Source organism: Muntiacus reevesi, chromosome 5 (assembly GCF_963930625.1).
Source record: "Muntiacus reevesi chromosome 5, mMunRee1.1, whole genome shotgun sequence".
Lineage (NCBI taxonomy): Eukaryota > Metazoa > Chordata > Mammalia > Artiodactyla > Cervidae > Muntiacus > Muntiacus reevesi.
The window spans coordinates 48046776-48066608 of NC_089253.1; the positions used below are offsets into that span (position 1 = coordinate 48046776).

Below are 19833 nucleotides of genomic sequence, written 5' to 3' on the forward strand. Positions count from 1 at the left end.
TTTGGCCGGACTGTTCTCACTCCCACTGGTTTCCTCTGGCGCCTAGAGATGTTGTGGGTGTGTATCTGCGGTTACTTCTGACCATCTCCGCTGTTCTGGGGGCTTCCACGGAGGACGGGGGGACACAGGGATGGGATAGGACGGGGGTGGGCGGCCGGGAGCCAGGAGGGGCCAGGCGCCCTGTGGTCTGAGCTGTGCGGTGGTCAGTGGCCGCCCAGGGGTCCTCAGGGAAGGTATGCTGCACCGAAGGGACATGAGGGGGTGGCCGGCAGGGTGGGCCTGCGGGCGCTGGGGGAGGGGATGGAGGCCCAGCAACCTGCCTTGGCCGGGGGGAGGGTTGGGTGCCCAGGAGGGGTTCCCCCTGGCCTCTGCGCCCGGGAGTGCCTCTGGGCACTTCAGCCGTTTCCCCAGTCTGGGCCCTGTGACAGCTGCTTCCATCCCGACTTTATTCACAAAACCCATGAGTGACACTTAGGGATGAAGCTTCCAAGAACAAGATGTGAATAGAAAGAATGGCAAAGATGGGGCTGAGCGCCTTTCAGAAGGACACCCCTGGGGGAGGAGGCAGCCCTGAGGCTGGGGGAGCACCCCCATGTCAGGAGCGGGGCACAGAGACGGGGTGCCCACAGCACCGGCCGTGGGTGGGTCAGCAAGACTCAGGGCCCCTCTCTGCTGCAGCTTGGAGCCCACCTCCTGGGCTTCCTTGCCAACCCGTAAAGGCGGGGGCGGGGGGGCACGCCCATCTGGGAGCCCCACTCCAAGTACCAGGCTGTGGGAGTGGGTGCAGGGCCCGTGGGTCAGGGCGCTGAAAGCCACGTGGGGGGCTGCTGCCCACAGTTTATTAGACGTGCCCAGAGCCCGCCACGGCCCCGCTGTGGGCTGTGGGGAGCAGCCTGTGGCCCGTCTCCAGCACCAGGGCCAGCGGGGCGCCCCTCACCTCCCACCCCCTGCCCCAGACAGGGCTGGTGGAGAACACTTGGATGAGAAAAGCGCCAGAAACTCCTGCAGACCCCGGCCCCGGGGGTATGTGTGGCTGGTCGTTGGCCGCCCGCTCAGGCACGGCGCTCCTGAGGCTGGTGAGAGGTCCTGCAGCAAGAGAGGCAGACGGGGGCACGGCCGTCTCCCAGGTGGGCGACGTCCTTTGGCAGCAAAGCGGGGTGGCGGGCAGCTATGCACAGTAGGTGTCCGCCTTCACCACCTGGCAGTACATGGTCATGGCGAAGGTCAGGCCCAAGATCTGTGGGGACAGCAGGGGCTGGGCAGGGCCACTCAGGACCATGGCCAGCGGCCAGTGCCATCACCGCACCCGCGGCGTCCCAGGTGGGCTGGAACTCCTGTCCCCCGGGAAGTCTCCAGCACTGCATGCCCTGCACAGGCCTAGAGGCACCCCGTGGGCTGGACCCAGACCCAGACCCGCTGTCCCCTTGGGGTGGGTTTGGCCACCCTGGGCTTGGCTGGTCTCAGGGCCCAGAGGTTCCAGGCTGGGCCCCCAGCAGCTGCTCTCCACCCCTCTATCCCACTGCGATCACCCCTCTGGGAGTGTCTGGCTGTGACCCCTGCTTGCACCCCAGAGATGGGCTGCCCTGATACTGCTTGTGCTCCCCCGGGGGCTGGCACTCAGCTCTTGCACGAAGGTTGGGGAGCAGGGTCTGCACTGCCCACCTTCGCCCTGTACCGGGGAGTCCTGTGACCACCCGCCCACACACAGCCCCGGGGCAGGGGTGTGGGAACGCAGCTGGCGCATAGCCCACTGCAGACGCGTCCGGGCTGTGCTTCCGTCCACGACACCAGACCCTCCGCTCAGGAGTCTGTCACCGAGGCGTCACAGGTCACCTCCCCGTGGACGCTGTCCCTGACAATCCCCCGGGAAGCCCCCTGCACCTCTACCGAGGATCCAGACTCCCCACTGCCATGTTCTTTAGGCTCAGGGCTGGGGTGGGGTCCCTCCTACCTGCACCAGGGCCGTGCACAGCCCGAAGACGCCCACGGCCAGCAGGTTCTCCTGGAGCCACATCTTCACGGTCTCGTAACACGGCTGGGGGAAGAGTCAGCGTCACGAGGGCGGCGAGGTCGGCCCTCCGCCCCCACGACCCTGGGCCGCGGCCAGCCAGAGGGCACAGACTCACCGCTTTCCACCAGGTGCCAGGCGCGTGCAGCCCGCAGCTCTCGCTGAACTCCAGGCAGCAGGAGTCAGGCACGCGCGTGGCATTGTAGACCTCGAACCAGTCAGTGTAGTTGGAGACCCCGCAGCAGCGGAACTGCAGGAGAGGCGGGTTGGGACTCTGCGCGGACCAGGCCCCGCCACGCCACGCCCCCGGCCCCGCCCGGGTCCCGCCCCGCCCCGCCCCGCCCCGCCACGCCACGCCTCACGTCGGTCTGGATGATGCTCCAGGCGTTGGTGAGGCCCACGTTGCCCGGAGTGCCGTACAGGTGCAGGCCCTTCTTCAGGTCCCGCTGGGCGTACTTGTCGATCTGCAGGACGGCAGGGCCACCCTGCGGCCAGCTCGCTCCACCCACCCCGACCTAACCCGCACCCGCGCCGGCCCCGGTGCCCTCCCTCCCCGTCCCCGCAGTCACCCCTCCCAGAAGGCGCCGCCAGGCTCTGGCGCCACAAGGTCTCCCCGCGCCTCTCGTGCTGAGCACGAGCTTCTGGCGGTCAACTTGCAGATGGAGACAGACAGACACTGCACACCCAGGGCAGAGTCTGCACACGCCCACCAGGACCCGCGGCTCCGCGTGGCTGGCCTACAAGGCCCAGCTCTTGGTTCCTAAGGCCATTCGTTCTCCATAAAGGAACCAGGCTCCCTGGAGAAATGGCCGATTCCAGGGCTGGGGCAGGGGCCCCCCAGGATGGACCTGGGGGGTGTCTCCTAGCACCAGAGAGGGAGGTGCCAGAGGAGCAGGTAAGGGATGTGGGAGCCACAGAAAGAGCTCCAGCCGCCAGAGCTAAACCAGATGAACAAAAAATAACAGTGTTGGGGTAAAACCAGAGAATAAACCCGTAAATGCACCCTCACATGTGTCATTAAGTGGCGGCGGGGGGTGGGAGGCGTCCCCATCGAGCTGACACGCAGCTGAAGATGGGGCCATCTGTGAGCTCAGACTTCCTGGCGCCTCCCCCAGGCCTGGCCTCCAGGACCTGTGGTTGCAACCAGAGCCGGGCCGGGGCCGGCGTCTGTCCACACAGACCTGGGGTCCCTGGGGTCAGTTCTCAGCCCCTCCCATCCCCTCGCCGGTGGGAGGGTGCAGCCCCAGGCCCGCCGCAGGGCAGCTGTACCTTGTCAGTGTAGGCGAAGAAGAGGATGGTGATGCAGGCCTCAAGCAGGAACACCAGCAGCAGAGCCACAAAGAACTGCGGGCCAGACCACCAGCCTCAGCTGCGCGGCCCACCGGCCCGCACAGAGGCCCCACCCGCCCCGTACAGGGTCCTGGGGCCCAAGAGGGCTGAGACAGGAGCTGGGAGGGGGTCCTGGGGGAGGGGTCTCACAGAAAACAGGCCCAATACCAGTCGGAGGGGCTCTACCTGGCACACATGTGGGGGTCCGTGTACACGTGTGTCCATCAGGACCGCCCCCCGCCCGGCCTGCTCCCCCACTGAACTCACGGTGAGCAGAAGGCATCTGTTCTCCTTGATGGCCCCGATGCAGCCCACGAAGCCGATGGCCATCACGAAGGTGCCAGTGACGATGAGCAGGTTGGCGGCCGACAGTGATGGGAAGGAGGAGGACAGGGTGGCAAAGTTGCCCTGCGTGGCCGCCAGCCAGATGCCCACGCCGAGGATGCCGCAGCCGCCCAGCTGGGCCGGGATGCAGAGGGGGACACGGTGAGGAGCCCACCAGGTGCCCGCTGACCGCCAGGCCTGTCGCCTGTGCCGGGTCTCCCCATGCATCCTTGGCCCCAGCCGTCCCCCCAGAGGGGCCACCCCCGAACCCACACCAGCCCGCTCCCCTGACCACTGCAGCTTCTACTGAACTTCATAATTGCTCCTTACAAAAATCGATTCAAACAGGAGGAAGAGGCAGGGGAGGCCAGGCGGTGATGAATCCAGGGAGACGCCTGGCCCCGGGGGGCAGGGGCGGGCCAGCATGGCCACGGGGAGGGGGGGGCGCCGCAGCCCGGCTGGGACTCTGAACCCTCGGGGACACCCCAAGATGAAACGGGAGCTCGAGCCCAAGGCTGGCGGGGTCTGTTGACCGTAAGGAAGTGTGTGTCTGTGTGTGTGCCCAGGCTGGGCAGGGTCTGCTGGCTGTAAGGAGACGTGTGTGTGTCCCCATTGAGACATAAGTGTGTGGGTACCCATAAGGAGACGTATGAGAGTGTGTGTGTATTCCCATAATGAGACGTGTGCACATGTGAGTGTGTCCCCATAAGGAGACGTCTGCACGCCTGTGTGCCCCACCTGTGGGAGCAGGATGACCCCCACGTGGCTGGCCCCCGCCAGGCACAGGGACAGAACTGTCCACGGTGCTGACCGCAGGCAAGGCCGCCCTGAGGGAGCAGGGCACCCGCTCCTGCCCGGGGGCACCATCCGGGGACCCTGAAGAGGCCGGGACGGGTGCGGGTCACAGCCCTCCCACCAGCCAATGGGCAGGAAACAGGCACCCAGGGCCACCCCAGGTCCCCGGGCTCTCCTGGGGCGCCCGTGTGGACCACACACACGGACAGGCTCCCCTGGCCTCTGCCCAGCGTCTCAGCAGAGGGGGGACCCAGGTCAGGGGTGGGGGATGTCCCCCCGGAGGAAGCTGAAGCGGGCACCCTGGTCCCACGCCTACTCATCCCCGCTGACTACGCAGCACCCTTTCCCGCTCCAGGGGCTCAGCCCCAGGCCGGCGCTGGTGGGTGTGCGGGGCTGCCTCTGAGCAGAGGGGAGCACCGACCTCTAAAACCCAACAGGCAGCCAGCCGGCCCCGCCCTCGAGGTCAGTGTGGACAGCTCCATTCTGCAGGACGAGCGCCTCCGATCCCCTGGCCCCATGGGGACCCGGGGGAGGTCATGGGAGGGCATCTGGGGGGAGCGTCCTGCAGGGCCTGGGCCCACCCGGAGGGGCGTCACCCAGGGCGGCCTCACACGCCGTGATGTGGACCCGGCCCACGACGACACCCAGACGCGTCACCCGGCCCTCCACACTCAGGCAGAGACCAGTCACCAACAAGAGCGCAAACGCGATGCAGGCACATGGGTAAGAAAATTACCTGTAATTGTGAAGCTGCTTCTGCGTAGGCAGCTTTTAAAACATTTTGGCAGGAAAATTACAGCCTCCGAGTAGGGGGAAACGGGCTCTGGGAGACCCAGATGGAGGAGCAAACGCAGAAGGGCCTGGGTCCCTCCCAGGACAGGGCGGCGGGCAGAAGTGGGCAAGGGGCTCCCCCCACCCCACCCAGGTCCGCCCTGCCCCTCCCCAGCCCCGCTGGGGCCCAGGAGCAGACCCCCCACGCCCCGCAGTCCCCAGGGCCTCCCTGTCCCCCTCTCACACTCAGAGCACACACGCTGCCCCCTGTGCCCAGCCTGGCACGCGTGCCCCACCTCCTGCCATCTGTCTTCTTGTCCATATTTTTGGGGACTGGCCTAGGGCTAGGCAGGTGGAGCCCCTTGGTGAGGCCCACGGGGGGCGCCAGCCCTCCAGTCACGTGGCTCAGCGTGGCAGATGGCCGGGCAGCTGGCCCAATCCTTGGAACGTGGTGGAGGGCCTGGTGCCCACAGGGGCCAAGCCTGTGTCAGAAGCCCCTCACCAGGCAGCTGGCACCATCTCGGGGGTGGGGCCGGGCACAGGGGCGGGTGTGACACCCCCCTCCCAGCCAAGAACAGCCCCAGGGGAAGGGACGAGCCCATCCCTGTGAAGTTCACATGGAAAAACTTGTCTCCGGGCTAGAAATCAGGTCTGCAGGTGCCCAGGGCGGGGGCTGGGGGCCCGAATGCCAGGGCTCGTGCACCACCCTGGTGGGCAGCAGAAAGTCTGTGCAATGGAGGGGCCGCCCTGGCGGTGCAGCGGGGAAGACTCTGCACTTGCAGTGGAGTGGGCACACCCCCTGGTCCATTCCGGGAGCTAGGAGCCCATGTGCCACACGGCCAAAACAAAGAATCTGTGCAACTGACTGTAACTGTTTTCCTTAGACTCCAGAAAGCCCCACGTCCCTCCAGGCTCCGGAACAGGGGCCGGCTCCAGCCCACCAACCATCCTGAGGCTGGTGTCCGAGAGGAGGGGGCTGCCCTTCTGGGGCAGCTGGGGAGCAGACAGGCCGGACTTCAGCAGGGAGCTAGGGCTGCACCCCTTCCGCCCACACAGGCCCTGGGGCCTCTCCACTGCCCCCCGGCCCCCTTAGGGGCTGAAGCCACACCTCTCTGCCCCAAACAGAGTTCCCAGGGGCCCCTGACTGACTGCTGCCACCCCCAACCATGTGAGAAGCCACCCAGTCCCTGATCGGTGGGGCTGGCGTGCCGGTGGGGCTGGGATAGGGAGACCCACCGCTGCCCCCACAGGGGACTAACCCTGGGCCCCAGAGGCCTGTCAGGGACGGGCCTCATGCCGGACAGCCAGCCTGTGGCATCCTGACCCCTGACCTGACCGGGACGGCCAAGGAGCCTGGCTTCCCACACTCGCTGCCCACCCACCCTGGCTTGTCGTTGCCGGCAGCAGGACCCCCACCGCCCCACCCCCTCCCCGCTGCAGGAGGAAAGCGGAACCAGGACACACAGCTGCCCCCAGCCCCCCAAGAAGGCCCGAGCCAAGAGCAGTCACGGGGTCTGAGGTCCACAGACCCCCACCCTGCCCCATGACCTGCAGCAAGGCCCCTCGGCCTGCCTGTTTCCCTTGCGGCAGGGGCACTGGGGGAGGTGGTCCCAGGTCTGCAGGGCCCTTGGGCCCTTGGGTCCCTCTTCCAGCGCCCCAGGACGCCTGGGCCAGGCAGCTCGTCAAAGGGGAACACGAAGCGCCCCCGGGCTGGTGGGGACGCAGGATCCACAGAGAGTGGGGAAGCCCGGGCAGCAGACGACGGGAGCAGGCACGGCTCCCACCGCAGCCCCGCAGGCGGGCCCGGCCACGTGGCAGGAGAGGCGGGGTAGGGAGCGCTCCTGCCTGGACCAGGCTGGGGGACCGCAGCGAAGCTGAGCACACCCGGGAGCGGCCGGGCTGCAGGCTGAGGCCCAGCCAGTCACAGGAGCACCTTCGCCTTTCAGAATCAGTCCTGCCTCCACTCAGGACCACCGCCACCGCCAAGATCACCCCTAGGGCTGCAGAAACTGTCCCGGGGAGCCCTGAGCACCCACCCGGAGCTGGGGAGGGGCAGGGAGAGTGCCCAGGAGCTGCTCAGACCCACCACCACCTCCTGAGCCCCGCACACAGCCCTCCTCCCCAGGAGACAGCCCTGACTCGGGGACCCTAGCCCTAGGCTGCCCACCGCCTGCATGCCTGGACCCAGCAGATCCATACGAGGACCTGAGGCTGGAGGCCCCAGCCCGGCCCTTTCGGACCCCATCCAGGAGCCCCCAGGGAAAGTCCATCCAGCACAGCACGCTTACCTCCAGAGCCAGCCCCCTGCCCGCCCGCAGCCAGGGCCCCCAGGGACGGACAGAGGGCAGAAGGCACTGCCGGAGAGGCTGGCTTAGGCCCAGGAGGAGAGCGCCCGGTGTGCGGGGTGGGCCCGGCGGGGCCTGCAGTGGAGAAGGGGGCTCCAGGGCGACTCAAAGACAAGTGTGCCCTGCCGGGCTGCGGGCAGGAGGGAGCCACGGGGCGGCGGGGGTCACTGCACATTGACCTGCAAGCGGCATTCCACCTCCCCTCAGCTTCTCCGGAGTGGGACTTCTCCCAAGTGGGAAACAGCAGGGGCAAAAACACCTCCAGTGGGGGCTCAGCACCCCAGAGAGCAACGGTGCTGGTCCCGAGAAAGGGGGGCTCTGGCCCACCCCCCGCAGCCTCGTCAGCAGCACAAGGCCCGGCTGCACAGGGGCCGACGGTGGGGGTCTAGCCAGCCCCCGGCCACACTCACCACCCCTGGCCTCAGCGTGTTTCCCGGGGGTCCCCCCTCTGACCCCAGACCTCCCAGGCCGCCGGACACCAAGGTGGGGTGTGGAGGGGCCAAGGCAGCCCCCAGGCCCAGGGCGCTTGGCCGCGAAGTGTAATTGGATGATAAAGGGATTGGATTTTCTAGCTCTGGAGAGGGTCCCCAGGGTTTCCTGATTTGTTCTTTCCGGGGCAGAAAACAGCATCCACGGCAGGCATCAGTGGAGCGTGTCCACCCTGCAGCTGGTGTGGAGGCGCCTTCGGGGTTCACAGGGCAGAGACAGATCCGCCGGGCCATTCGGGAGGCTGCCCCCCAGGCACAGGCCCCTCGCGGGCCCCCTCTCCTCCTCCCGACAAGCAGATACCCCTGTCTCGGAGGAGGCCGGAAGGGGGGGAGAAGCAGGTCCTGCCCCCGACCCGGGACCTCCCCCTGCCGCCGCCCACCCTTCCTGCTCACCAGTCACACAGCCACCTGCAGCCCGCTCCCGTCACACTGCCCGGGGCAGACGGACCCTGCCAGCGGCTCACCGCTCACACACCAGCGTCCCCGCTCCTGACCAGCGGCCCCCCCTCCCGGCCAGCGACCCCACCTCTGACCAGCGTCCCCCCACTCCTGGCCAGCGTCCCCACCTCTGACCAGCGGCCCCCCCTCCTGGCCAGTGTCCCCCAAGGAGGAGAAGGTCGCACCCCATGCGCCTGGGCAGAGCTCAGCCTCAGCCACCTCTGCTGCTCACTCCTGGCCTCTGGGGACTTCTCAGCTCCAGCCTGGGTCCGGCCCCTCCCAGGACCCCCTTGCAGAGTACGACCCTGGGGAGGTGGGCAACTAGGGCAGGAGCCTCCCGCCCCTCCCGCCCCCCCTACTTCTTAGACCAGAGCCCAGGAGAGACGGGAGGCGCAGCAAGGTGGTGCTTTCTGAGCCTTTCGAGGTAAGCGGAGCTCAGGCGAATGAGTTACAGTCGGCGGCCTCCTTCTGGGGTCCAGAGACCCCGCAGGAGGGACAGCCACGCCCCCACGATCCCACCGTGGAAGGAGAGCAGCGTGGGGAATTAAGGATGGAGCGGCCATGACCTTGGCATCATCTCTCCGCAGGCCCCGCAGCCCGGATGGTGGGCCCCAGGCCCGGCCGGGTTTGCTCCCGGTGCAATTGTGGCACCCCCGCAGGCGCGCCCAGCCCCCCACCTGGGTCTGGACGGCAACTCTGTCCTCCAGTGTTTGGGTTTTTCAAGGGAGGGGGCCCCCGAGAGCACCAACAGCTCTGACCCTGGACACAGGCACCTCATCTGAGCAAACCCAGCCACCTTAGATAAAGTTAGAGAAGCGCCCCGCCTGGCTGGAGGCACAGCAGAGGGGTCCGACAGTTCTCCCGCTGCCCCCCAGCCCCTGTCCTGCCCAGGAGCCGGTCCAGCAGACGGCTCACCCTCCCATCCCCAGCCGCCCCCCCCCCCCTCCGCCCAGCCCCTCTGCAAGTGCGCTCCCTGGAGCCAGGAAGGCCGGTCTGCTGGGGAGGCTGTGCCCACGAAGAGCGAGGGCGCGGCGGAGGGGAAGGAGCCAGCGGCCCAGCAGAGGGCAGGCGCAGGGCCCCACGCCACCCCGCGGCAGGTGCGGGACACGTCCGGTCTCAGCAAGAGACAGAGCGGTGGGGACGCAGGGCGGCCGCCCAGGATGCAGACTCGGTGGACCCCAGCAGTACCCGAACCCCCAGGAGCCGCGCCGCCCTGGCCCCAGAGACCCCAGGCACACCCCCAGCCATCATCCCGAGTGTCCCCTCCCCCCTCCCGCCCCCAGGGGGAGCGGCGACCCGGGCCGCCGCCACTTACCCAGAAGAGCAGGTTGAAGGCGAACATGAGGTACTTGACGCCCTGCAGGCAGCCGCGCGCCATGCTGCAGCGCTTCAGCTCTAGGAGGAAGATGAAGGACAGGTCCAGGTAGAAGACCACGTACTTGTTGCCCTTGGGCGACGTGTAGCGCGCCTGGGCCGCCTTGGGGCCGGGGCTGGCGTGCAGGCCGAAGAAGGGGCCGCCGCGCGCGAAGCCCGGCTCCTTGCCCGGCGGCGACGGGCTGCGCCGGTACGTGGACTCGTCCGTGCTCGAGCGGCGCATCGCGCGGGGCCGCCGGGCTTCCCGCCCCGGCCCGCGGGGACACCCGGCGCGCCGCTCCACTCGGACCCGCGGCGGGCCGCGGACACCTGCCCGCGCGCCGCAGCCCGGCCGGCCTTGCCCGCGCGGACCCCGCCTCGCCGCTCCGGCCGCCCCGCCCGGCGCCGGCCAATCGCAGCCCCGGCCCGCCCCCGGCCCGCCCCCCGCGGACCCCGCCCCCGGCGCGCCCCGCCCGCCGCTCCTCCGCCCGCACCCCGCCCGCCCGCAGAGCGCCGGAGGGGGCTGGGGGCGCGGGGCCGGCAGCTCCCAGCCCCGGCCGTGCCCGGAAGCCGCAGCGCGCCGAGACCCCGCTGGCGGCCGGGTTCGGCGGCCTCCGACCGCATGCGAAATGCAAAGCGCTTTGCAGATGAGGGGTGACCCACTTGCTGTCTGAGGGCGACGGGGGGCAACTCTGGTCCTCCGCCCAGATCGAGGCAGCGCAGGGGGCGCAGCCCGAACACACCCAGGGTGCACAAGAGGCCCACCCCGGGCCAGCGAGGGCTGCGCGGGGCCCTGAGTCAGCCTGGGGACCCAAGCTGGGGGCGGTCCCGGGAGAGCAGGCAGAGGGGCGACTGGAAAGACAAGCCTCTGGGAGGGGCCGGGGCAGGGAGAAGCCGGGAGGGCGCTCTGGGGCCCCCGGGGCACCGGCAGGGTGGTCACCCTGCCAGGCAGCAGCGGAGGTGTTCAGACTGAGGGGGCCAGACACAGGGGCGCAGGAGTCATCACTGGGCCCGAGGCAGGCCGGAGACTCCAGGTCCCGAGCCCACGGGACCCCTCTGCCCTGCTCCTGTCTTCCGGGCATGTGCAACGTGCAGTCACATAGGACGCCTCGCGAGGGGAGCACGCTGCTGCCGCTGTCTTGAGAGTCTCCGTCATCTCTGACCAAGGTGCCCTGACTCACCTTGCACCAGCCCCTCGCGGCAGCACACTCGAGCTCCGAGGCCCCTTGCACAGGCTGAGTGCTGTGCGCCTGTGCTGCTTCGGGCAGGCGGGACAGACGCCCCTCCGCTGCGCCCCCACAGCCCACCCCACTGGTGGACGCCCTGGGTGTGGAGGGAAGACCCCCGCCTGAGGCCCAGATGCTCCCTCCCCTCCCGCCTGCAGCCCCCCTCCTCCCCTCGGTTCAGCAGGGGGCCCAGCCCCGGGGAGGATGGTGCCACAGGCAGGGAAGCCCCCGTCCTGGACTGGGTCTGCCCGGCCACCAAGGCCACCCAGGGCAGCACCCACCCCGACAGATGGTCCAGGAAGCTGAAGTCGAAAGAGGGAAGGACTCGCCCAAGGTCAGCAGAACTCAGAGGGAAGAAGGCACGGGGGAGGGAAGGGGGAAGGGAGAAGAAGTTGGGGGGGTAGGCGACAAAGTGAGAGTGAGCCCTGAGCCCTGCTGGGCCCGAGAAGGGACATGCCGCCGCCCAGGGCCCAGTGGCGACTCCAGCTGTGGAGGGCGCCCATGCAGGCTCTGCAGAGACCGCTGGCCGCAGCTCCGCAGAGGCAGCAAGTGGCAGTGGTGACCCCTGGAGATCCTGGGGGCCCCCGGCAGCCTCTGGCCACCTCCCCCTTGCCCCAACTCTGCCAGCCCACACGCCCAAGCCAGGGACGGCCACTCAGGGCCCTGAGAGCAGGCAGGCTGAAGGGCAGCACCTCTGAGGACAGGGCGGGGGCCGGAGCCTCCCCTCCTCCCCTCAGCCCACTGCAAGGCTGGCTGGCTCCCACAAGGGGCCCAGCACCCAGGGTGCCCTCTCCCCTGCCTCACTCAGCCAACACCATGCCAACGCCCCAGGACTCCTGAAAACCCTGTCCAGTTTGTAAAACCCTGCTCCGGTCCACCCCCGACCCCGGTGAGCCGCTGAGCCTGAGCTGAGATTCACCCAGGAGACAAGCAAGGATGCCGGGGCCAGCGGGAACACAGATGTGAGCACAAGGTCGCCGCCAGCCCCGGGACCCCGTCCCCAACGTCCAGCAGTTCCCCCAGCAGCGGGACCCCAGTGACACATGCCGACAGGGTCACACCGGGCTGGCTTAGTCCCGGTCTGTCCCGGGAACAGGAGAGCCTCCGCCAGAGAGGCCCTTGGGCCAGGCATGGTGGAGCCGCCCCACCGCCCCACCGCGGGCCCTGCCCTACCTGGCTTGCCGGGGAAGAAGGTAGGCGGTGCCCGATGGCCCTGAGAGCCAGCCAGCCAGCAGGCGAGCAGTCAGCAAGGCCAAAGCCGCAGCCTGTGGAGGGAAGACAGCAGGAGTGGAGGCCGTGCTGTGCCTCATTCCAGCCTCCACGGGGTCTCTGCACCCGGGGTGGGGTCCCTGCCAGGACAGAGGGCCAGCTGGGGGCAGGGGGTGGCGTGCTCAGACTCATGGCCCAACCCTGGGGCTGCCTCCCCACCCTCTGAGGTGCCCGGAGGCACAAGCGTGCCCATGTGGGTACATGCACGGGGAACACATGTGTTCAGCAGACTGAAGGCCATCCAGCCCCCGGCGGCCCTGCAGCCCGGAACCCCACCTGAGGGTCCACGTCCTCCAGGGCCCTGCACCCCGCGCCATCCCAGAGACGGATGCCCTGAGCCCCCAGCCTCCCCATGGAGCCAGCCAGCGATGAGTCACGAGGCCCATTAATCTGCCCTTAATGCACTCACGAGAGCAGGGGATTCTGTCACCATTACCAGCCAGGGATTGCGGGGAAGGAGGGCCAGGGTCACACTCCGCCCCCCGATGCCTGACCCCTCGGACAGGGGCTCCCTGCAGCCCGGAGGGGGCGGGGGGCTGGTGGTCTTTCCAGCAGCTGGCAGCAGACAGCAGAGGCTCATGCGCCCCCCACCCCCCTGTCCACTCAAGCGCCCCCCGCCCCTGCCCACCCCCACATCCACTCCCTCCCGGGCCACCCTTTGCTGCATGTCCTCTCAAACCCACACCTGCGGTAGACACGAAGCCACTGAGCGGGTGGAAGCCTGGCAACCTGAGACCCATCCCCTCACTCAGGGTGACCAGCACCCACCGCTGCGAGAAAGGAGGCACCCAGACCAGGCCCGGGACCCCACCCCCGCCTCAGCGACCCCTGTGTCCCTCCGCCCGGGGAGGATGCGTCCAGGGAGGGGTTCAGGCCCAGAAGTACGGAGGGCAGGGGAGCGAGGGGGACCCCCTCACCGTGTTCTCTGATGAGCCCCTCCCAGGAGCTCACAGCAACGCTGCGGACACTGAAACCCATGCCCCCCGCCCCCCACTCCCAGGCCTGAGGCCGCCTTCACAGCCGCACCCCCAGACCTGGGCTCAGCGGGTGGCCTCCCAGCCAGACCCTGAGGGGCAGCTCCACCCGCACCCCTCCCAGCCGCCGACCCCCCTAGACCCCCACCCAGGGCAGCCCTGGGACCCTCCACAGGTGACTGCCATGCCCCTCTGTGAATCCAGGGCCCCACCCTCATCCCGGGCAGCCCAGGCTCAAGCCTGCAGTCGGGGGCGGCTGCAGGGCAGACAGGACTGGACAGGACCCGGCTGCCCCCACACCTCACCTAGCCCGGCCTCCTCCTCCAGGAAGCCTCCTGCCCCCCGGCTTGCTCTGGGCCTCCTGTGTGTGCGGGACCCCGCAGGCCGTGGTGCCCAGAATAACACGCAGACCAGGCAGTTGGGATGGGGCAGACACAAGAAGCCCAAGACAGCCCTGGCCCAGCCTGCCAGCCCTGGGCTGGGCCTCTGGGACCCTCTGGGGCCCGGAACTGGAGGAAGCCCGGAAGGGTGGGCACCTACCTGGCCAGACCGAGGCCCAATTCAGAGGAGGACCTTCCCGAACACCGAAAGTGCTGGCCCGGCGGCCTCGGAGGCCTGGGGTGGACGGGCCCCAGCGGAGCCCGCGAGAGCGTCCACAGCTCTGGGTGCAGAGCAGAGCGGCCGCCCAGCCCGGGCCCCCAGGTTGTCGGCTCCGAGGCGGCTGCGAGGAGCCAGGAGGCCCCGCCAACACAAACAGGCCTTCGGAGCCGGCCTTCCTGCTGCCGCTTCAGCCCCTGGCCCCGGGGGAGGGGCGTGCAGGCACCCAGGCCCACAGGCTCTCCTCCCCCTGGGCTGGAAGACACTGCCTCCAAGGGAGGGGTCCTGTGGAAGAGGCCACCCAGGGGCTCCAGCACTTCCCCAGGCCCGGTGAGGCCAACCCGAGCGCAGGACGCTCCCACCACCCTGGGGCCTGGCAGCCCCCTTCCCCACCCGGGCACTGACACCCCAGCCCAGCACGCCCCCTACACACTGCCCCCCACAGGGAGCCCCCTACACATCGCCCCCCACAGGGAGCCCGAGGCATGGCCGAGCGGGCCATCCTCAAGGGCCCGACCCGTCCACGGTCACTAGGCTGCACAGTTGGCCTGCAGACACCGCCTGCTACCCCAGTCCCCGGGACCCAGAGGGTCACTGCGGGTGCAGCAGGTGGGCGCATACCCCATCAAACCCCGACAAGGTATCCACGCACCCCGCTCACCACACCGCCCCCCACAGCGGTGAGCACAGCCTACCCAGAGCAGCCAGAGCTCGGATGCTCAGGGCTGAGCTGGGACCCCCGCCCCTCCAGCTGGACGACCTCCAGTCCCCCCTCCTCATAGAAGAGGAGGCCGAGGCTGTGGTCCAGGATGGGGCGCAGGGTCAGCTGCCTCCTGGGCTGCTCTGTCTCCCAGGCGGCGTTTGCAGGACAACACCCGGGCCACAGGGTCTCAGCAGCTGAAGTTTGGATCATGGGTTTCCCCTTGTCCCCCGCCTGCCCTGAAGTGACCCTCATCTGGCAGGAAGCAGGGAGCACGGGTTCCAGACCACATGTGAGCACCACCCTCCCGCCCTGTGACCCTGCCTCTGGGGGAAGGACCCCGCCTCCTCGGAAACCCAGCACCTCACTCTCCCTGCCCATCTCCAGGCCAGCCCGGGGTCTGGGCCACATCTGCGCTCACCCCCAGCGCCCCCGCCACAGGCCTGTCCCACCCCTCCACGCCCCGACCAGTGCGCCGGGCCTCTGGGTCGCTCTCTGCCCCTGCCCACCCTGAGGACAGCTGGACTACGCCCAACCTGCCCCCCCAGCACCCACAGGGGACAGAGAAGGTCCAGCGGGGGAGAAGGCTGTGGTGAGGCCCCCCAGGGTCCTCAGGTTCAGCCTGGCCAGGCCTGAGCCAGGGCAGAGTGGGCACGGAGGGCAAGTGCCCCAAGGGGCCTCTGAGTACATGTGTACTGGCGGCCGGTGCCAACACGCTGCTCAGCAAGCCCCTCCTGGGAAACCAGGGAGCTGCAGGGAGGAGTCCCCCCCCAAATCCACACGCAGTTCTCAGAATTCCAGGAATGTCAACTTGGCTCTCCGGCCCCTCAGTCTCTGGGAGTAAACAACCGCTGGGCCAGAGCGGGGTGCGGTGGACCAGGGGCCCCTCCCCCAGGAAGCCCATGCACACCCACCCCTGCTCCAGAAGAGCCCCCCGCCTGGCACCCCAGACCCTGCCTGTCCCCCTCACCTCTGCAGACGCAGCCGCCTCTACAGCTGAGCCTGGGTCCACCCCAGGTCGCTGTGACTCAAGGCCGCATCCCAGCCAGGGACAGGATGTGCGTCCAGTCAGCCTGGGAAGGGGGGCAGGCAGGGCAGGGAAGTGGCTTCTGCTCGTGGCTCCGCACGTGCCAGGGTGCGGGACAGTAAACGCCACTGGGGCGGGCGGCCAGGGCCAAACTCCAGACTGGCAGAAGCGCTGGCCAGCCTCCCAAGGACCCCAGGACCTCCACCTCTCTGCCCCTCGCCTACAGCCAGAGTCCACCACCCACCCCAGGAGGACTCTGAGCTGACAGCCTGGGACCCAACGCGGGCCCACCCGCCCCAACCAGACTCTGACGCCCCAGGCCAGCAAACGTGAGGAGACCCTGCCTAGGTGCCTGGGTCACGGGCGCCACCATGGCCAGGCCACCCTCCTCAGCCCAAAGCCTGCCTCCTCCAGGAAGCCTTCCTTGCTTCTCAGTGCGCTCGGCCCTCCCCCAGCCCCCAGTCGCAGGATCAGGGGGCTCACCTCTCGCCACTTCCGGAGATAGCCCCCCCCATCCTCCCATCCCCGCTTCCTTTAAACCCCACCGCCCCCAGCTCCCACAGCTTCTGTCCCGCAGGGACGGCCTCCGGCCTCAGCCCGGGGTCCCCTCGCCGGCGTCTGCCCGGCTCCCTCTTCAAGTCTCAGCTCAAAAGACACCCCGAGCGCCGTCCCGACCCTCAGAGCCGGCGCTCCCGGGTCACAGGCGCCCGCCCCGGCCGAGCGCGGACTGGGGCCTGGGCCGCCAGCGCCTCCCCCGGGAAGAAGGCAGGAGGGGGGCCAGGCTGACCACGGCGCCGGCCAGAGCCCCCCACTGGCTGGGTCGCCCCGCGCCCGCCCGCCGCCAGGGATACGGGCAGCTACCGGGCCGGGACCGTTACTGTGCGGGCGACCCGGCCAGGCGGCGACCTCCAGGTCCCTCGGACTCTGCACAGAGACCCCCGAGTGCCCGCGGGCAGCGGCTCCAGGCGGAGAGGCCGCCCCTGCCTGGCCCCTCTGGCCACTCTCCGCGCCCCAGACCCCGCTCGCAACTTGTTGCTGAGACGCGGCTCTGCGCTCGGGGCCCCAGTTCGCGCGGGTCCGGCTCGGGCGCGGGCGCGGGCAGCGGGCAGCGTGCCCGGCAGCACTCCGCCCGCGTCCCGGCGGGGGCGCTGTACCTGCCTAGCGCCCGCCGCGCGGCGTCAGTCAGCCGGGCACGAGGAACGCGAACGCCGCCGCCGGGCCCTTGCGGCCCCGCGCGGACGCCGTAGGCCGGGACGTACCAAAGCGCGGGCGGGGGGCTCCTGCCGCGGGCCCGCCCCACACCGCCTCCCCGCCCCCGGACCTGGACTCCGGGCTCCGGACCCCGGGCCCCGGACCCGCGCGGAGGAGGCGCCGTCGCGGTGGGAAGCGGATGCGGGCGGCGCCGGACGGCCGCGGGGCGGGGGGCGGGCCGGGCCGGCACCCCCGCGCCATGGTTGCGCCCGGGCGGAAGGGCCGAGAGATCCGGGCGTCGGGCCGCCGGCCGGTGAAGCTTCTGGCTCCCGCGCCGCCGCCATGATCATCCCCGTGCGCTGCTTCACGTGCGGCAAGATCGTCGGCAACAAGTGGGAGGCCTACCTGGGGCTGCTGCAGGCCGAGTACACCGAAGGGTGAGGGGCGCGCTCCCGGCCGCCGGCCTGCGGGGCCCGGGGCGGGAGCTGGGGGGGCCCGGCCTGCGGGGCCCGGGGCGGGAGCCGGGGGGGCCCGGCCTGCGGGGCCCGGGGCCGGAGCCGGGGGGGCCCGGCCTGCGGGGCCCGGGGCGGGAGCGGGGGGGCCCGACCTGCGGGGCCCGGGGCCGGAGCCGGGGGGGCCCGGCCTGCGGGGCCCGGGGCGGGAGCCGGGGGGGCCCGACCTGCGGGGCCCGGGGCGGGAGCGGGGGGGCCCGGCCTGCGGGGCCCGGGGCGGGAGCGGGGGGGCCCCAGCCTGCCGCCCAGTCGGCGTCTTGGGCGGGTGTCGGGGATCCAGGCTTGAGGGGTTGGGGTCTTGGGGCGGCAGTCGGGGTCCCGGACTCCAGGTCTGGGTCAAGGGATGTTCATCAGATCCCAGGTGACCCGGGCAAGGCTTTCATTCTCGGAGCCTTTACCAGCCCTGTTCTCCGGACTTGCTCTCAGGAAAGCATCTCCCACCGCGCAGTTCAGGCAGAGGGGGAGCTGGTTGTCAACCGCTGGTGTCTGGGGACTCGGGTATCCTGGGTCGTCTCCACGCCTCCACCGCAAATAGGCCCCTGGCTGTCTCTGTCCATCAGCTCCCTAAGTTCTCCCTGCTATTAGGCCCATCCCCGTGTCCTCATTGGAGAAGACCCTGATGCTGGGAAAGATTGACGGCAAAAGGAGAAGGGAGCGGCAGAGGAGGACATGGTTAGGAAGCATCACCAACTCAATGGACAGGACTTTAGCAAACTCTGAGAGATAGTGGAGAACAGAGGAGCTTAGCGTGCTGCAACCCATGGGGTCACTGACACGACTGAGCAACTGAACAACAAACCATGTCCTGCAGACTCACAGGCTCTTTTAGGACACTGGACAAGCTTCTGATGACATGGCCCTCATAATCAGGCTTTTGTGGGGTCTCTCTTCCGTGTTTGCCCCTTGGCTCTGCAGTCGCCACCTTACTTGTCCGAGTCTACTCTAGACGAGTCTGACCTTTGGTCCTTGTGTGGACAGCTCCGTCCTTAGCAAAGTTTGAATCTCTGGGACCCGGAGTGTGCCAGCCAGATGAGGTTCTCAGCTGCGTTGGGTGAATGGGGAAGCAACGGATGGCCTTAGTGTTTGCACCAGGCTCCGAGGAGGCTGTTGGAATGACCAGAGTGCAAAGGGAATGCTGGCAGCCTGCCCCAGGCTTCTCCCCAAGATGCCCCAGGTCAGGGTTACCCAAACAGGCCGCCCCTTTCCCAAGCACCACGTTGGTGTCCACACACAGGAGGCTTTGAGGGTGATCAGGCTGCATCTCTGGGAGATGAGAGGGGTCTTTCGGGGAGGAGAGCCACGGAAGGTCCCACAGCAAGCCGAGCAGGGTTTGCTCCCGCCGGGAGAGGCCCTCTATCTGCCAGGACGGGTGGGCCGCAACCATCTCTCTGCCCACCTGCAGGGACGCCCTGGATGCGCTGGGCCTGAAGCGCTACTGCTGCCGCCGCATGCTGCTTGCCCACGTGGACCTGATCGAGAAGCTGCTCAACTACGCGCCCCTGGAGAAGTGACCCCGCGATGCCACAGGCGGTGTCTCACCCAGGGCTTGTTCCCCTGGGGGGTGGGGCGCCGAAAGCCATGCCTGCCCACGGCTCTGTTGGCGTAGGTCTTCCTCTCTGGAAATAACTGTCCAGTAAATGTTGCTGAGGACTGCCAGGAGGGCCTGACTGTTGGTGTGGCTTTGTGGGCTGCCCTGCCGGTTCCTGGGTTCTACCTGGCGCACGAGGCCACTCGCAGGTGCCCGAGGCCCTCGTGGCCCAGGAGGAGGGTGGGCCTTCTACATGGTAGTGGTCAGCACGAGGCTTCCTTCCTCTGTGGGCGCACGTGGCCCCACAGGAGGCACAGATGTCACGAGTGCTCGGGGTGGGGGCAGTGGCGTCCCACAGCACTGTCCTGGGTGCCCTTCAGCTGAGAACAGAGGCCCCCACCTCCTCCCCCGGTATCTAAAGCACCAGACTCTGAGCTCCGAGTGGAGTGCCCGCTGTGGTTGAGAACCCACAGTGGGTGGGAGGTGCGCTGAGGCGGCTCTGCCGGCATCTGTCATGAATGGGCTCTCAGTGCCCAGGCGTTAAGTGCGTTGCCCTGAAAACTGGCTAGGCTGTCTGGCGGGGGTGGGGAGCAGCTCATCCCGCTCCAGCTCAGACTGAGGCTTAAAACCCAAAGCTGTCGCCTCAGCGGGGCTCAGGCAGGCCTTGGCGCCTCCAGCAGCTCAGAGGGCACGAAGGAGGCCGCCTGCCTGGGGCCACCTGCCCAGGTGCCTGATGAGCGGTCTGCAGAGGCCACCGGGCCCAGCGTCCTTCTCTGGCCCTGTCCTGCCAGCAGACATCCTGTCAGACCCCACCTAACTCACTCCCAAGACACCCCTCCCGCCCCTGGTCCCTGTGCGGTGACCAGAAGGGCCTTTGGAAACGGCAGGCGGTCCAGACCCCACTTCCTGGGGTCTTAGCCCGAGTCCCTCGTGTCTCTGCCGCATCACCAGCCCTGCA

General features: G+C 69.0%; 2 protein-coding genes across 7 annotated transcripts; one reads left to right on the top strand and one right to left on the bottom strand.

Annotated features, from left to right (window-relative positions):
• Window positions 1–429: 429 nt before the first annotated feature.
• Window positions 430–16864, bottom strand: TSPAN4 (tetraspanin 4). 6 transcript variants are annotated; one of them, XM_065938056.1, is made up of 9 exons: window positions 16799–16864; window positions 12251–12342; window positions 9814–9893; window positions 3605–3796; window positions 3278–3352; window positions 2371–2472; window positions 2127–2258; window positions 1952–2035; window positions 430–1237 (listed from the first exon to the last, which is right to left on the bottom strand). In XM_065938056.1, the coding sequence occupies exons 3-9, from the start codon at window positions 9874–9876 to the stop codon at window positions 1169–1171; spliced, it is 717 nt and encodes a 238-aa protein (XP_065794128.1). In that variant the 5' UTR covers window positions 9877–9893; window positions 12251–12342; window positions 16799–16864; the 3' UTR covers window positions 430–1168. The 6 variants fall into 6 exon arrangements, with proteins under 6 accessions (XP_065794128.1, XP_065794130.1, XP_065794133.1 ...); XM_065938058.1 differs by having other exon boundaries at window positions 16803–16825; XM_065938061.1 differs by lacking the exon at window positions 16799–16864 and adding an exon at window positions 16674–16695.
• Window positions 16865–16993: 129 nt separating this feature from the next.
• Window positions 16994–19006, top strand: POLR2L (RNA polymerase II, I and III subunit L). Its single transcript, XM_065938062.1, has 2 exons — window positions 16994–17272; window positions 18750–19006. Exons 1-2 carry the CDS (start codon window positions 17178–17180, stop codon window positions 18856–18858), a joined length of 204 nt encoding a protein of 67 aa, XP_065794134.1. The 5' UTR covers window positions 16994–17177; the 3' UTR covers window positions 18859–19006.
• Window positions 19007–19833: the final 827 nt, after the last annotated feature.

Coding starts and splice junctions, on each gene's coding strand:
- TSPAN4 (XM_065938056.1), bottom strand. CDS start 9,876: ATGGCGCGCGGCTGCCTGCAGGGCGTCAAGTACCTCATGTTCGCCTTC. Junction 2,473..3,277: donor TCTTCGCCTACACTGACAAG/GTACAGCTGCCC, acceptor GCCGTCCTGCAG/ATCGACAAGTACGCCCAGCG. Junction 1,238..1,951: donor TGTGCACGGCCCTGGTGCAG/GTAGGAGGGACC, acceptor CTGTCCCCACAG/ATCTTGGGCCTGACCTTCGC.
- POLR2L (XM_065938062.1), top strand. CDS start 17,178: ATGATCATCCCCGTGCGCTGCTTCACGTGCGGCAAGATCGTCGGCAAC. Junction 17,273..18,749: donor CAGGCCGAGTACACCGAAGG/GTGAGGGGCGCG, acceptor GCCCACCTGCAG/GGACGCCCTGGATGCGCTGG.